Below are 15,133 nucleotides of genomic sequence, written 5' to 3' on the forward strand. Positions count from 1 at the left end.
TCAGAGATCAACGTTGTTGTTTTTCCTCTGTTTTAAATGGCACTCCGTGGGAGTTGACAGACAAAGGAACAGCTAACAGGTTGATCTGGTGGCGGAACAAACAGGAAAACGAGCCAATGCTACGTGGGGAGGCATAAAGAGCTGGATGAGGACATTCTACGGATGTAGATTAACCGTTTAATCCGTTTGCTTGGCGGAGATGCTGACATAGAAGCATGAAAATAATAAACCAATTCGTTTTCATTTGTCTCTCATCCTTATAAGGAGCTTGTACACTTATGGTGTCGGAAGTGAGTTTTGGATTAAACCTAAACTCCAATGATTGTGTTTGATTAGAATTTGGATGAAGGTGAATGTGTTGAATATTTAGTGTGGGTGTGATCATGGTGGTTTGTGTGTTAACTCCTTCATCTCCTGTCCCCAGGTCGTAAGGTAGCAGAGACCCCCCTAACTCCCTCTCCTGTCCCCAGGTCGTAAGGTAGCAGAGACCCCCTTAACTCCCTCTCCTGTCCCCAGGTCGTAAGGTAGCAGAGACCCCCCCCCCCCCCTAACTCCCTCTCCTGTCCCCAGGTCGTAAGGTAGCAAAGACCCCCCTAACTTCCTCTCCTGTCCCCAGGTCGTAAGGTAGCAGAGACCCCCCCCCCTAACTCCCTCTCCTGTCCCCAGGTCGTAAGGTAGCAAAGACCCCCCTAACTTCCTCTCCTGTCCCCAGGTCATAAGGTAGCAGAGACCCCCCCCTAACTTCCTCTCCTGTCCCCAGGTCGTAAGGTAGCAGAGACCCCCCCTAACTTCCTCTCCTGTCCCCAGGTCGTAAGGTAGCAGAGACCCCCCCTAACTTCCTCTCCTGTCCCCAGGTCGTAAGGTAGCAGAGACCCCCCTAACTCCCTCTCCTGTCCCCAGGTCGTAAGGTAGCAAAGACCCCCCTAACTTCCTCTCCTGTCCCCAGGTCGTAAGGTAGCAGAGACCCCCCTAACTTCCTCTCCTGTCCCCAGGTCGTAAGGTAGCAGAGACCCCCCTAACTTCCTCTCCTGTCCCCAGGTCGTAAGGTAGCAGAGACCCCCCCTAACTTCCTCTCCTGTCCCCAGGTCATAAGGTAGCAAAGACCCCCCTAACTCCCTCTCCTGTCCCCAGGTCGTAAGGTAGCAGAGACCCCCCTAACTTCCTCTCCTGTCCCCAGGTCGTAAGGTAGCAGAGACCCCCCTAACTTCCTCTCCTGTCCCCAGGTCGTAAGGTAGCAGAGACCCCCCCTAACTTCCTCTCCTGTCCCCAGGTCGTAAGGTAGCAGAGACCCCCCTAACTCCCTCTCCTGTCCCCAGGTCGTAAGGTAGCAGAGACCCCCCTAACTTCCTCTCCTGTCCCCAGGTCGTAAGGTAGCAGAGACCCCCCTAACTTCCTCTCCTGTCCCCAGGTCGTAAGGTAGCAGAGACCCCCCCTAACTTCCTCTCCTGTCCCCAGGTCGTAAGGTAGCAGAGACCCCCCTAACTCCCTCTCCTGTCCCCAGGTCGTAAGGTAGCAGAGACCCCCCTAACTTCCTCTCCTGTCCCCAGGTCGTAAGGTAGCAGAGACCCTCCCCCCTAACTCCCTCTCCTGTCCCCAGGTCGTAAGGTAGCAGAGACCCCCCTAACTTCCTCTCCTGTCCCCAGGTCGTAAGGTAGCAAAGACCCCCCTAACTTCCTCTCCTGTCCCCAGGTCGTAAGGTAGCAGAGACCCCCCTAACTTCCTCTCCTGTCCCCAGGTCGTAAGGTAGCAGAGACCCCCCTAACTCCCTCTCCTGTCCCCAGGTCGTAAGGTAGCAGAGACCCCCCTAACTCCCTCTCCTGTCCCCAGGTCGTAAGGTAGCAGAGACCCCCCCCCCTAACTTCCTCTCCTGTCCCCAGGTCGTAAGGTAGCAGAGACCCCCCCTAACTCCCTCTCCTGTCCCCAGGTCGTAAGGTAGCAGAGACCCCCCCCTAACTCCCTCTCCTGTCCCCAGGTCGTAAGGTAGCAGAGACCCCCCTAACTTCCTCTCCTGTCCCCAGGTCGTAAGGTAGCAGAGACCCCCCTAACTTCCTCTCCTGTCCCCAGGTCGTAAGGTAGCAGAGACCCCCCCCTAACTCCCTCTCCTGTCCCCAGGTCGTAAGGTAGCAAAGACCCCCCTAACTTCCTCTCCTGTCCCCAGGTCGTAAGGTAGCAGAGACCCCCCTAACTTCCTCTCCTGTCCCCAGGTCGTAAGGTAGCAGAGACGCCCCTAACTTCCTCTCCTGTCCCCAGGTCGTAAGGTAGCAGAGACCCCCCTAACTTCCTCTCCTGTCCCCAGGTCATAAGGTAGCAAAGACCCCCCTAACTCCCTCTCCTGTCCCCAGGTCGTAAGGTAGCAGAGACCCCCCTAACTTCCTCTCCTGTCCCCAGGTCGTAAGGTAGCAGAGACCCCCCTAACCTCCTCTCCTGTCCCCAGGTCGTAAGGTAGCAGAGACCCCCCCTAACTTCCTCTCCTGTCCCCAGGTCGTAAGGTAGCAGAGACCCCCCTAACTCCCTCTCCTGTCCCCAGGTCGTAAGGTAGCAGAGACCCCCCTAACTTCCTCTCCTGTCCCCAGGTCGTAAGGTAGCAGAGACCCTCCCCCCTAACTCCCTCTCCTGTCCCCAGGTCGTAAGGTAGCAGAGACCCCCCCTAACTTCCTCTCCTGTCCCCAGGTCGTAAGGTAGCAGAGACCCCCCTAACTTCCTCTCCTGTCCCCAGGTCGTAAGGTAGCAAAGACCCCCCTAACTTCCTCTCCTGTCCCCAGGTCGTAAGGTAGCAGAGACCCCCCTAACTTCCTCTCCTGTCCCCAGGTCGTAAGGTAGCAGAGACCCCCCCTAACTCCCTCTCCTGTCCCCAGGTCGTAAGGTAGCAGAGACCCCCCTAACTCCCTCTCCTGTCCCCAGGTCGTAAGGTAGCAGAGACCCCCCCCCCTAACTTCCTCTCCTGTCCCCAGGTCGTAAGGTAGCAGAGACCCCCCCTAACTCCCTCTCCTGTCCCCAGGTCGTAAGGTAGCAGAGACCCCCCCCTAACTCCCTCTCCTGTCCCCAGGTCGTAAGGTAGCAGAGACCCCCCTAACTTCCTCTCCTGTCCCCAGGTCGTAAGGTAGCAGAGACCCCCCTAACTTCCTCTCCTGTCCCCAGGCCGTAAGGTAGCAGAGACCCCCCTAACTTCCTCTCCTGTCCCCAGGTCGTAAGGTAGCAGAGACCCCCCTAACTTCCTCTCCTGTCCCCAGGTCGTAAGGTAGCAGAGACCCCCCCTAACTTCCTCTCCTGTCCCCAGGTCGTAAGGTAGCAGAGACCCTACTAACTTCCTCTCCTGTCCCCAGGTCGTAAGGTAGCAGAGACCCCCCTAACTTCCTCTCCTGTCCCCAGGTCGTAAGGTAGCAAAGACCCCCCTAACTTCCTCTCCTGTCCCCAGGTCGTAAGGTAGCAGAGACCCCCCTAACTTCCTCTCCTGTCCCCAGGTCGTAAGGTAGCAGAGACCCTCCCCCCTAACTTCCTCTCCTATCCCCAGGTCGTAAGGTAGCAGAGACCCCCCTAACTTCCTCTCCTGTCCCCAGGTCGTAAGGTAGCAGAGACCCCCCTAACTCCCTCTCCTGTCCCCAGGTCGTAAGGTAGCAGAGACCCTCCCCCCTAACTTCCTCTCCTGTCCCCAGGTCGTAAGGTAGCAGAGACCCCCCTAACTTCCTCTCCTGTCCCCAGGTCGTAAGGTAGCAGAGACCCTCCCCTAACTCCCTCTCCTGTCCCCAGGTCGTAAGGTAGCAGAGACCCCCCTAACTTCCTCTCCTGTCCCCAGGTCGTAAGGTAGCAGAGACCCCCCCTAACTTCCTCTCCCCCACGGGGACTGACAGCTCAAGGATGATGGTGCTGAGAGGACAAAAACTACAGCTGGAGTGTATCGCTGCCGGAGTGTGAGTGGCTGAAATACTCATGTGAACGTACGCAGTCACACACACACACACACACACACACACACACACACACACACACACACACACACACACACACACACACACACACACACACACACACTTTTCTCAAGAAAAATAACACCCAATCTCACTCCATCTTTCCCCTTTTCCCCCCTCACCCGCTCTCTCCCTATCCCTCTGTCAGTCCCACCCCCAGTATAAAGTGGTTTAAGAAGGGAGGAGACCTGAACCAGAAGGTGAAGCTAGACAACTTCAATAAGACTCTGCGTATCGACAGCGTGTCAAAGGAGGACGCAGGGGAGTACATGTGTATGGCCAACAATCAGATAGCAAGCATCCGACACTCCATCTTTGTCCAGGTTAAAGGTATACACGGAGGAGGTGTTTTGTGTGTTTGTGTGCGCGAGTGTGTGTCTGTATGTTGATCTTTGTGGTTGACCATCTGACCAATGGCATCTCTTGAACCCAACAGCGGCTCCCTATTGGCTGGACAAGCCGTTCAACCTGGTGTTAGCGCCGGATGAGAACAGTCGTCTGGTGTGTCAGGCCAATGGGAACCCCAAACCACTCATCCAGTGGCTGGTCAACGGAGAGCCTATGGAGAGTGATAGTGAGTCCTTCACAACCCATTCAACATCAATCATCAACCTGCTGTGTTGTAATGGACATAGAGTACCATCAGGATAAACAAACTCAAATCAGCATTTCTATTGCCAACCAGTTTTCACTATTTACATTTATATCCCTCTATTCTTTCTCTTCTATCTTCTCTCTCCCTTTCTCTCCCTCTGCCCTCTACCTCTCTCCCCCTCTCCTAGGCTCCCTGCCAAACCCCAGCAGATCGGTGGTAGGTGACACCATCATCTTCCACTCTGTTCAGATCGGCAGCAGCGCTGTGTACCAATGTAACGCCTCCAATCACCATGGTTACTTGCTGGCCAACGCTTTCGTCAGCATACTGGGTAAAGAGAGGGAGTGGTGTTGGTGGTGATGATGATTATAATGATGAGTGATGAAGCTATAATGAAATAGGACTAAATATGTCAATTAATTCTGTCTCTCTTGCTTTCTCTCTATCTCTCCTCTCTCTCATCTTTCTCTCGTCTTTCTCTCTCATCTCTCGCCTTTCTCGCTCTCTCTCTCTCTCTCTCTCTCTCTCTCTCTTTCTCTCTCTCTAGACATGGCTCCCAGGATGCTTGGTGCTAAGAACCAGCTAATAAAGGTGATAGAGAACAACAGAACCTTCCTGGACTGTCCCTTCTTTGGCTCGCCCCTCCCTGGGCTACGTTGGTGAGTTTACTTTATTAGGATCCCCATTAGCTGTCGTGCAACAGCTACTCTTCCTGTGGTCCACACAAAACCTAAAATACATATACTGATGCGTATGGAAAGATAGACCCAGATAGAGAATATATGGAGATGTATGGGTAAACCCCTTATCCAATCTTTTTGGCCCTATAACAAAGATCAAACAGCAAAAACATATACATGATCAAATACAAGTCATAGAATCAACTATTAAAGACTACCAGAACCCACTGGATTCTCCAATTACATTGAAGGAACTACAGGACAAAATACAAACCCTCCAACCCAGAAAGGCCTGCGGTGTTGATGGTATCTTCAGTGAAATGATAAAATATAATGACAACAAATTCCAATTGGCTACACTTAAACTCTTTAACATCATCCTTAGCTCTGGCATCTTCCCCAATATTTGGAACCAAGGACTGACCACCCCAATCGACAAAAGTGGAGACACATTTGACCCCAATAACTACCTTGGCGTATGTGTCAACAGTAACCTTGGGAAAATCCTCTGCATTATCATTAACAACATACTCGTACATTTCCTCAGTGGAAATAATATACTGAGCAAATGCCAAATTGGCTTTTTACCAAATTACCATATGACAGACCACGTATTCACCCTGCACACCCTAATTGACAAACAAACAAACCAAAACAAAGGCAAAGTATTCTCATGCTTTGCTGATTTCAAAAAGCCTTTAACTCAATTTGTCATGAGGGTCTGCTATACAAATTGATGGAAAGTGGTTTTGGGGAAAAACATAAGACATTCACAACAAATGTGCGGTTAAAATTGGCAAAAAAACGAATTTCTTTCCACGGGGCCGTGAGGTGAGACAGGGAGGCAGCTTAAGCCCCACCCTCTTCAACATATATATCAACGAATTGGCGAGGGCACTAGAACAGTCTGCAGTACCTGGCCTCACCCTACTAGAATCTGAAGTCAAATGTCTACTGTTTGCTGATGATCTGGTGCTTCTGTCCCCAACCAAGGAGGGCCTACAGCAGCACCTAGATATTCTACAAAGATTCTGTCATACTTGGGCCATGACAGTAAATCTCAGTAAGACAAAAAAGGTCCAGTCGCCAGGACCACGAATACGAATTACATCTAGACAACGTTGCCCTAGAGAACACAAAAACTATACATACCTCGCCCTAAACATCAGCGCCACAGGTAACTTCCACATTCTATGCCATCAAAAGGAACATACAATTCGACGTACCAATTAGGATCTGGCTAAAAATACTTGAATCAGTTATAGAACCCATTGCCCTTTATGGTTGTGAGGTCTGGGGTCCGCTCACCAACCAAGAATTCACAAAATACCCGCAAATCATCAAAATCTAGAAAAGAGCCATTCAATTCTACAACCACCTAAAAGGAAATGATTCCCAAACCTTGCATAACAAAGCCATCACCTACAGAGAGATGAACCTGGAGAAGAGTCCCCTAAGCAAGCTGGTCCTGGGGCTCTGTTCACAAACAGAGCCCCATGACAGCAACACAATTAGACCCATCCAAATCATGAGAAAACAAAAAGATATTAGTTGACACATTGGAAAGAATTCACAAAAAAAACAGAGCAAACTAGAATGCTATTTGGCCCTAAACAGAGAGTACACTGTGACTGACCCAAACTTAAGGAAAGCTTTGACTCAGTGAGCTTAGCCTTGCTATTGAGAAAGGCCGCCGTCGGCAGACCAGGCCCTCAAGAGAAGACAGACTATGTGCACACTGCCCACAAAATGAGGTGGAAACTGAGCTGCACTTTCTAACCAACTGCCAAATTTATGACCATATTAGAGACACATATTTCCCTCAGATTACACATATCCACCAAAAATGTGAAAACAAATCCATTTTGATAAACTCTCATATCTATTGGGTGAAATACCACAGTGTGCAATCACAGCAGAAATATTTGTGACCAGTGAAAAACAAACACCATTGTAAATTCAACCCATATTTATGTTTATTTATTTTCCCATTTGTACTTTAACTATTTGCACATCGTTACAGCACTGTACAGTCGTTGCCAAAAGTTTTGAGAATGACACAGATATTCATTTTAACAAAGTCTGCTGCCTCAGTTTGTATGATGACAATTTGCATATACTCCAGAATGTTATGAAGAGTGATCAGATGAATTGTAATTAATTGCAAAGTCCATGCATTTCAGCCCTGCCACAAAAGGACCAGCTGACATCATGTCAGTGATTCTCTCGTTAACACAGGTGTGAGTGTTGACGAGGACAAGGCTGGAGATCACTCTGTCATGCTGATTGAGTTCGAATAACAGACTGGAAGCTTCAAACGGAGGGTGGTGCTTGGAATCATTGTTCTTCCTCTGTCAACAATGGTTACCTGCAAGGAAACACGTGCCATCATCATTGCTTTGCACAAAAAGGGCTTCACAGGCAAGGATATTGCTGCCAGTAAGATTGCACCTAAATCAACCATTTATCGGATCATCAAGAACTTCAAGGAGAGCGGTTCAATTGTTGTGAAGAAGGCTTCAGGGCGCCCAAGAAAGTCTAGCAAGCGCCAGGACTGTCTCCTAAAGTTGATTCAGCTGCGGGATCGGGGCACCACCAGTACAGAGCTTGCTCAGGAATGGCAGCAGGCAGGTGTGAGTGCATCTGCACTCACACCTGTCAAGAAGGGCAGCAAAGAAGCCACTTCTCTCCAGGAAAAACATCAGAGACAGACTGATGTTCTGCAAAAGGTACAGGGATTGGACTGCTGAGGACTGGGGTAGTAATTTTCTCTGATGAATCCCCTTTCCGATTGTTTGGGGCATCTGGAAAAAAGCTTGTCTGGAGAAGACAAGGTGAGCGTTACCATCAGTCCTGTGTCATGCCAACAGTAAAGCATCCTGAGACCATTCATGTGTGTGGTTGCTTCTCAGCCAAGGGATTGGGCTCACTCACAATTTTGCCTAAGAACACTGCCATGAATAAAGAATGGTACCAACACATCCTCCGAGAGCAACTTCTCCCAACAATCTAGGAACAGTTTGGTGATGAACAATGCCTTTTCCAGCATGATGGAGCACCTTGCCATAAGGCAAAAGTGATAACTAAGTGGCTCGGGGAACAAAACATCGATATTTTGGGTCCATGGCCAGGAAACTCCCCAGACCTTAATCCCATTGAGAACTTGTGGTCAATCCTCAAGAGGCGGGTGGACAAACAAAACCCCCAAATTTCTGGCAAACTCCAAGTGACGATTATGCAAGAATGGGCTGCTATTAGTCAGGATGTGGCCCAGAAGTTAATTGACAGCATGCCAGGGCGGATTGCAGAGGTCTTGAAAAAGAAGGGTCAACAATGCAAATATTGATGTTACGATGCCTCCTAGTAGGAGGGAGGTGCAGGAATCAGGAGCAGGAGAGCAAGGAAGTTCCAGTGGCACAAACGTTTATTAATGTAGTCCCGACTCAACAACAACATGGGGGAAAACGCGCACAAAACGAAGTCGCCACACACAGGGAAACTCAGTACACAATAGGAGGACAAACCTCGACTCCTAAACAAAATCTCGAAACGGTAACAGACACGCACCCCTAACGTAGTACACATACAAACAATCCCGCACAAAGGCTAGCAGGCAGCAGGGTGTAAATAAACCCACCGAAATCAACTAAATGAACACAGGTGTGATAAAACAGACAGACACAAATGAAAAGGAAAAATGGATCGGTGGCAGCTAGTAGGCCGGCGACGACGACCGCCAAGCATCGCCAGAACAGGGAGAGATGCCACCTTCAGTGAAAGTTGTGACAGTACCCCCCCTGAGGCCGACACCGGCCTCGTGGACGACCCGGCGGACGAGGCGCAGGGCGATCCGGATGGAGGCGGTGAAACTCACTCAGCAGAGATGGGTCCAAGACGTCCGGCACCCAGCATCTCTCCTCCGGACCGTACCCCTCCCAATCCACAAGGTACTGCAGGCCCCTCACCCGACGCCTGGAATGCAGTATGGATCGCACTGTCTACGCCGGGGCCCCCTCGATGTCAGGGGGGGCGGAGGGAACTCCTGCACCTCAGCTTCTTGAAGCGGACCAGCTTCCACCGGCCTGAGGAGAGACACATGAAACGAGGGGTTAATACGGTAATAAAGGGGGAACTGTAACCTATAACACACCTCGTTTATTCTCCTCAGGACTTTAAATGGCCCCACAAACCGCGGACTCAGCTTCCGGCAGGGCAGGTGGAAGGGCAGGTTTCGGGTCGAGAGCCAGACCCGATCCCCTGGCGCGAACACTGGGGCCTCACTGCGGTGGCGGTCAGCGCTCGTTTTCTGCCGGCCTTCGGTCCGTTTTAGGTGCCCCTGGACGGCCTCCCAGGTCTCCCTCGAGTGCTTCACCCAATCCTCCACCACATGAGCCTCGTTCTGGCCCGGATGCCATGGTACCAGGACCGGCTGATACCCCAACATGCACTGAAAGGGCGAAATGTTTGTTGAGGAGTGGCGGAGCGAGTTCTGGGCCATCTCTGCCCATGGAACGTACCTCACCCACTCCCTCACGTCCTTGGCTAAAGTGGGCCACCAGTACTTCCCCCTAAGGCTTCGCACCGTCCTATCGATACCCGGATGACCAGAGGAGGGTAACATGTGCGCCCACCGAATCAATTTATCGCGGACACCAAGCGGGACGTACTTCCGTCCAGCAGGACACTGAGGCAGAGTAGGCTCCGATCGAGATGCCCGCTCGATGTCCGCGTCCACCTCCCACACCACTGGCGCCACCAGACAAGAGGCCGGAAGTATGGGGGTGGGATCGATGGTCCGCTCCTCTGTATCATACAGACGGGACAGTGCGTCTGCCTTAGCATTCTGGGATCCTGGTCTATACGATATCGTAAATCTGAATCTGGTGAAAAACATGGCCCACCTTGCCTGGCGAGAGTTCAGTTTCCTCGCCCCCCGGATGTACTCCAGATTACGGTGGTCATTCCAGATGAGGAAAGGGTGTTGAGCCCCCTCAAGCTAATGTCTCCATACTTTCAGAGCCTTTACGACAGCCAGCAACTCCCGGTCCCCCACGTCATAGTTTTGCTCCACCGGGCTGAGCTTCCTCGAAAAGAAAGCGCAGGGGCGGAGCTTCAGTGGTGTGCCCGAGCGCTGTGAGAGCACGGCTCTGTCCGCCTCGGCCGACCCCCGCAGACGCACCGGCCCCCCTCTTCAGCAGTGAGGTAATGGGAGCAGCCACCTGCCCAAAACCCTGGATAAACCTCCGATAGTAATTGGAAAACCCTTAAAACCGCTGCACCTCCTTTACCGTGGTGGGAGTCGGCCAATTACGCACAGCTGCAATGCGGTCACACTCTATTACCACCCCTGATGTGGAAATGCGATACCCCAGGAAGGAGACTGTTTGAGAACACGCATTTCTCAGCCTTTACATATAAGTCATGCTCCAACAGTCGCCCAAGTACTCTGCGCACCAGGGACACATGCGTGGCGCGTGTAGCGGAATATATCAGAATGTCATCGATATTAGCCACCACACCCTGCCCGTGCAGGTCCCTGAGAATCTCGCCTACAAAGGATTGGAAGACGGCTGGAGCATTCTTCGACCCATACGGCATGATGAGGTACTCATAATGGCCGGACATGGTACTAAATGCTGTCTTCCATTCATCTCCCTCCCGGATACGCACCAAGTTATACGCGCTCCTGAGATCTAGTTTTGTGAAGAAGCGTGCTCCGTGAAGTGACTCAGTCGCCGTAGCGATGATAGGTAGCGGGTAACTGTACCCCACCATAATCTAATTTAGACCTCTATAGTCAATGCACGGACGCAGACCTCCCTCCTTCTTCTGCACAAAAAAGAAACTCGAGGATGCGGGTGACGTGGAGGGCCGAATGTACCCCTGCCTCAGAAATTCAGAGACATATGTTTCCATAGCCAACGACTCTTCCTGTGACAGGGGATACACGTGACTCCTGGGAAGTGCGGCGTTTACCTGGAGGTTTTATCGCACAATCCCCTCGTCGATGAGGTGGTAATTGGGTTGCCCTAGAGGTGGTAATTGGGTCGCGATAGCCAAATCGGCATATTCGGGGGGAATGCGCACGGTGCAGATTTGGTCTGGATTCTCCACCGTCGTTGCACCGATGGAAACTCCCACACACCTACCTGAGCACTCCTCTGACCACCCCTTTAGAGCCCTCTGTTGCCACGAAATAGTGGGGTTGTGAAAGGCCAACCAGGGAATCCCCAGCACCACCGGAAACGCAGGAGAATCAATGAGGAAGAAACGAATTCTCTCCTCATGACCCCCCTGCGTAACCATGTCCAGTGGAGCCGTGGACTCCCTGACCACCCCTGACCCTAATGGTTGACTATCTAGGGAGTGCACCTGAAAGGGTTTGTCCATCTGAACCTGGGGAATCCCTAACCTATGCGAGAAACCTCGGTCCATGAAATTCCCTGCTGCGCCTGAATCTACTAGCGCCTTATGCTGGGAATGGGGGAAAAACTCAGGGAAAGAAATGAACACATTCATGTGACCAACAGGGGACTCTGGGTGAGCCTGGTGCTGACTCACCTGGGGTGTCCAAACAGTGCTCGGCCTGCCGTCTCAACTCCCAGACGAGCTCCTCCAGCACCGGTCGGCAGTGTGCCCTCTCCGACCACATCCAGTGCAGGAGGAGACTCCTCCTCCGATCGCCCTCGCTGCAGCACCTCCTAACTCCATGGGGGTTGGAGCAGAAGCTCTGGGGGGTGGAACCAACAGGACCCGATCCGGACGCCCGCGCGTAGCCAGCAAGTTATCCAACCTTATGGACATGTCCACTAGCTGGTCCAGGGTGAGGGTAGCGTCTCTGAATGCCAGCTCCCTGCGGACGTCCTCACGTAAGCTGCACCTATAGTGGTCAATCAGGGCCCTGTCGTTCCAGGTCCTGAACTCCAGAGCGAAGTCTTGGGCGCTCCTCCTCTCCTGCTGTAGATGGAACAGACGCTCACCCGCCGCTCGCCCCTCAGGGGGATGGTCGAACACGGCCCGGAAGTGGCGGGTGAACTCTGGGTAGTGGTCCCTCGCCGAGTCTGGTCCATCCCAGACCGCGTTGGCCCACTCCAGAGCTTTGCCTGACAGACAGGAGACGAGGGCGTTCACGCTCTCACCTCCCGAAGGAGCCAGGTGAACGGTTGCCAGGTAAAGCTCCAGCTGGAGCAGGAAACCCTTGCACCCGGCAGCCGTCCCATCGTATTCCCTCGGGAGCGCGAGCCGAATACCGCTGGGGCCGGATGGTGCACGAGAAGGTGGTGGTGCCGGTTGGAGTGTGGCTAGTGCAGGGGTAGGCAGGCCACCCCTCTCCCATCTCTCCATCGTCGCCATCACTTGATCCATGGCGGTCCCGAGACGGTGGAGAACGCTGGTGTGGTGTTGCACGCGCTCCTCCATGGAAGTGGAGAGCGCGTCAGCTCCTGCTGACTCCATAGTTGTGGTGTGGGATTCTGTTACGATGCCTCCTAGTAGGAGAGAGGTGCAGGAATCAGGAGCAGGGGAGCAAGGAAGTTCCAGTGGCACAAACGTTTATTAATGTAATCCCGACTCAACAACAACATAGGGGAAAACATGCACAAAACAAAGTCGCCACATACAGGGAAACTCATTACACACACGGAGGACAAACCTCGACTCCTAAACAAAATCTCGAAACGGTAACACTACCGAATGAAATGAAAACCCTGTGGTGCAGACACACACCCCTAACGTAGTACAGATACAAACAATCCCGCACAAAGACTAGCAGGCAGCGGGGTGTAAATAAACCCACAGAAATTAACTAAATGAACACAGGTGTGATAAAAGAGACAGACACAAATTAAAAGGAAAAATTGATCGGTGGCAGCTAGTAGGCCGGCGACGACGACTGCCGAGCACCGCCCGAACAGGGAGAGGAGCCACCTTCGGTGGAAGTCGTGACAATTGACTCTGCATCAACTTCATGTAATTCATGTAATTTGACACTTATGAAATGCTTGTAATTATACTTCAGTATTCCATATTAACATCTGACAAAGATATCTAAAGACACTGAAGCAGCAGACTTTGTGAAAATTAATATTTGTGTCATTCTCAAAACTTTTGGCCACGACTGTATATAGACAAATTATGACATTTGAAATGTCTTTATTCTTTTGGAACTTCTGTAAGTGTAATGGTTATTGTTAATTTTTAGTGTTTATTTCACTTTTGTTTATTATCTATTTCACTTGCTTTGGCAATGTTAACATACTGTATGTTTCCCATGCCAATAAAGTCCCTTGAATTGAAATTGAATTGAAATGATAGAATGTAAAATTTGTGGATGTGCGTGTGTGTGTGTGAGTGTGTGTGTCTTACACTGAGCCTCTGTGTGTGTGTGTGTGTGTGTGTGTGTGTGTGTGTGTGTGTGTGTGTGTGTGTGTGTGTGTGTGTGTGTGTGTGTGTGTGTGTGTGTGTGTGTGTGTGTGTGTGTGTGTGTGTGTGTGTGTGTAGGTTTAAGAATGGTCAGGGCAGTGGTCTGGACGGTGGCCAATACCGAGTCTACATCAACGGGAGCCTAGAGATCAAGCGTGCGCGGGTTGAGGACCAGGGGACATACACCTGTGTGGCCAGAAACATCCTGGGCAAGGAGGAGAACCAGGTCCGACTGGAGGTCAAAGGTTAGAGGGCAACCAATCTCATCACAGCACGACTTCATGCTTCTGTTTTTCTGTTTCCTTCTCAGACCAAATAGCCCCTGTGTTGTTGCCAAACATTTCCTCGTGGATTATCAACTTATGTTGTTTTGGATTGGACCACCTCTCCTTTCTCAGAGCAGATGACGTTACTTAGAGATTCATATTAGACAATCATATTCTGTAGTCTGTTTATTATACTCATTCATCCCATGTGGCCTTAATGTCATCTCATATCATGAGAAAAACCACTCTTAATCTAATTGGTTGAGCTCCAGCTGTTCAGGAATTCCATATAAGGCATTTGGCTTCCCTATCTATCCCCCTCATGTCTGTCCTGCGTGTCTGTCCTACGTGCCTGTCCTGTGTGTGTATGTGTCCTGTTGTATCCTGTGTGTGTGGTGTTCACGGTTCGTTTCAGAACCGACCCGTATCGTCAGGGCTCCAGAGCACCAGTCAGCAATTAGAGGCACCATGGCTCGTTTTGACTGCCGGGTCAAATCAGACCTCACCCTGCCCATCACTGTTACCTGGCTGAAGGATGACAAGCCCCTCTCTCTGGGATGGAGGTGAAAGACTCCCCAAAACACAAACAACTCAACAACAGTTTTCTCTTCCATCAGCCTTTAAAGGCTCAAACTGTAACTTGATTGAGTCCTGTGTCCATGGGATGAAATGCACAAACAATGCATGTACAAAAACACACAAAAACAGTGGTGTTGAAAGAGCATAGCTATAGTTGACGTGTAATAACATGTAATAATGATGTTCTGTAATGTCATGATTTAGTGATGTAATAACATATTTCCTCCCATGACTGGTCTGTAGGTTGAAGAAGGACGAGGATTCCCTGTCCATCCCTGATGTCCACGAGCAGGATGAGGGAACATACACTTGTACTGTTAAATCAGAGATCGACCAAGACACTGCCTCAGCACGCCTTACTGTGTTAGGTATACACACGCACACACACACGCACACACACACGCGCACGCACACACACACACACACACACACACACACACACACACACACACACACACACACACACACACAACGCTTCAGTTTCCAAAGTGTCATGCTTCCATCTTATCCGTGTGTATTTATTTCTGTGCTGGTGAGCGTTGCCAGCCCCTACTCTTCCTGGTCTCTGTGACGGGGGGGTCACAGGTAAGATATTAGGGTTCAACACCTCTGAAAGGCAATGTCTCT

General features: G+C 51.2%; 1 protein-coding gene across 9 annotated transcripts in view; it reads left to right on the top strand.

Annotated features, from left to right (window-relative positions):
- Positions 1-15,133, top strand: part of LOC115150308 (neurofascin) — a 171,122-nt gene that overhangs the window by 134,944 nt on the left and 21,045 nt on the right. For all 9 annotated transcript variants that reach the window (XM_029693459.1, XM_029693458.1, XM_029693460.1 and 6 more), the window contains 8 exons: positions 3,794-3,908; positions 4,114-4,295; positions 4,402-4,539; positions 4,748-4,891; positions 5,108-5,219; positions 13,740-13,906; positions 14,343-14,490; positions 14,750-14,874. In XM_029693459.1, coding sequence (XP_029549319.1) covers positions 3,794-3,908; positions 4,114-4,295; positions 4,402-4,539; positions 4,748-4,891; positions 5,108-5,219; positions 13,740-13,906; positions 14,343-14,490; positions 14,750-14,874 — 1,131 coding nt within the window. The remainder of the gene's footprint in view (positions 1-3,793; positions 3,909-4,113; positions 4,296-4,401; positions 4,540-4,747; positions 4,892-5,107; positions 5,220-13,739; positions 13,907-14,342; positions 14,491-14,749; positions 14,875-15,133) is intronic.

The sequence above is a fragment of the Salmo trutta genome, chromosome 16 (genome assembly GCF_901001165.1).
Source record: "Salmo trutta chromosome 16, fSalTru1.1, whole genome shotgun sequence".
Lineage (NCBI taxonomy): Eukaryota > Metazoa > Chordata > Actinopteri > Salmoniformes > Salmonidae > Salmo > Salmo trutta.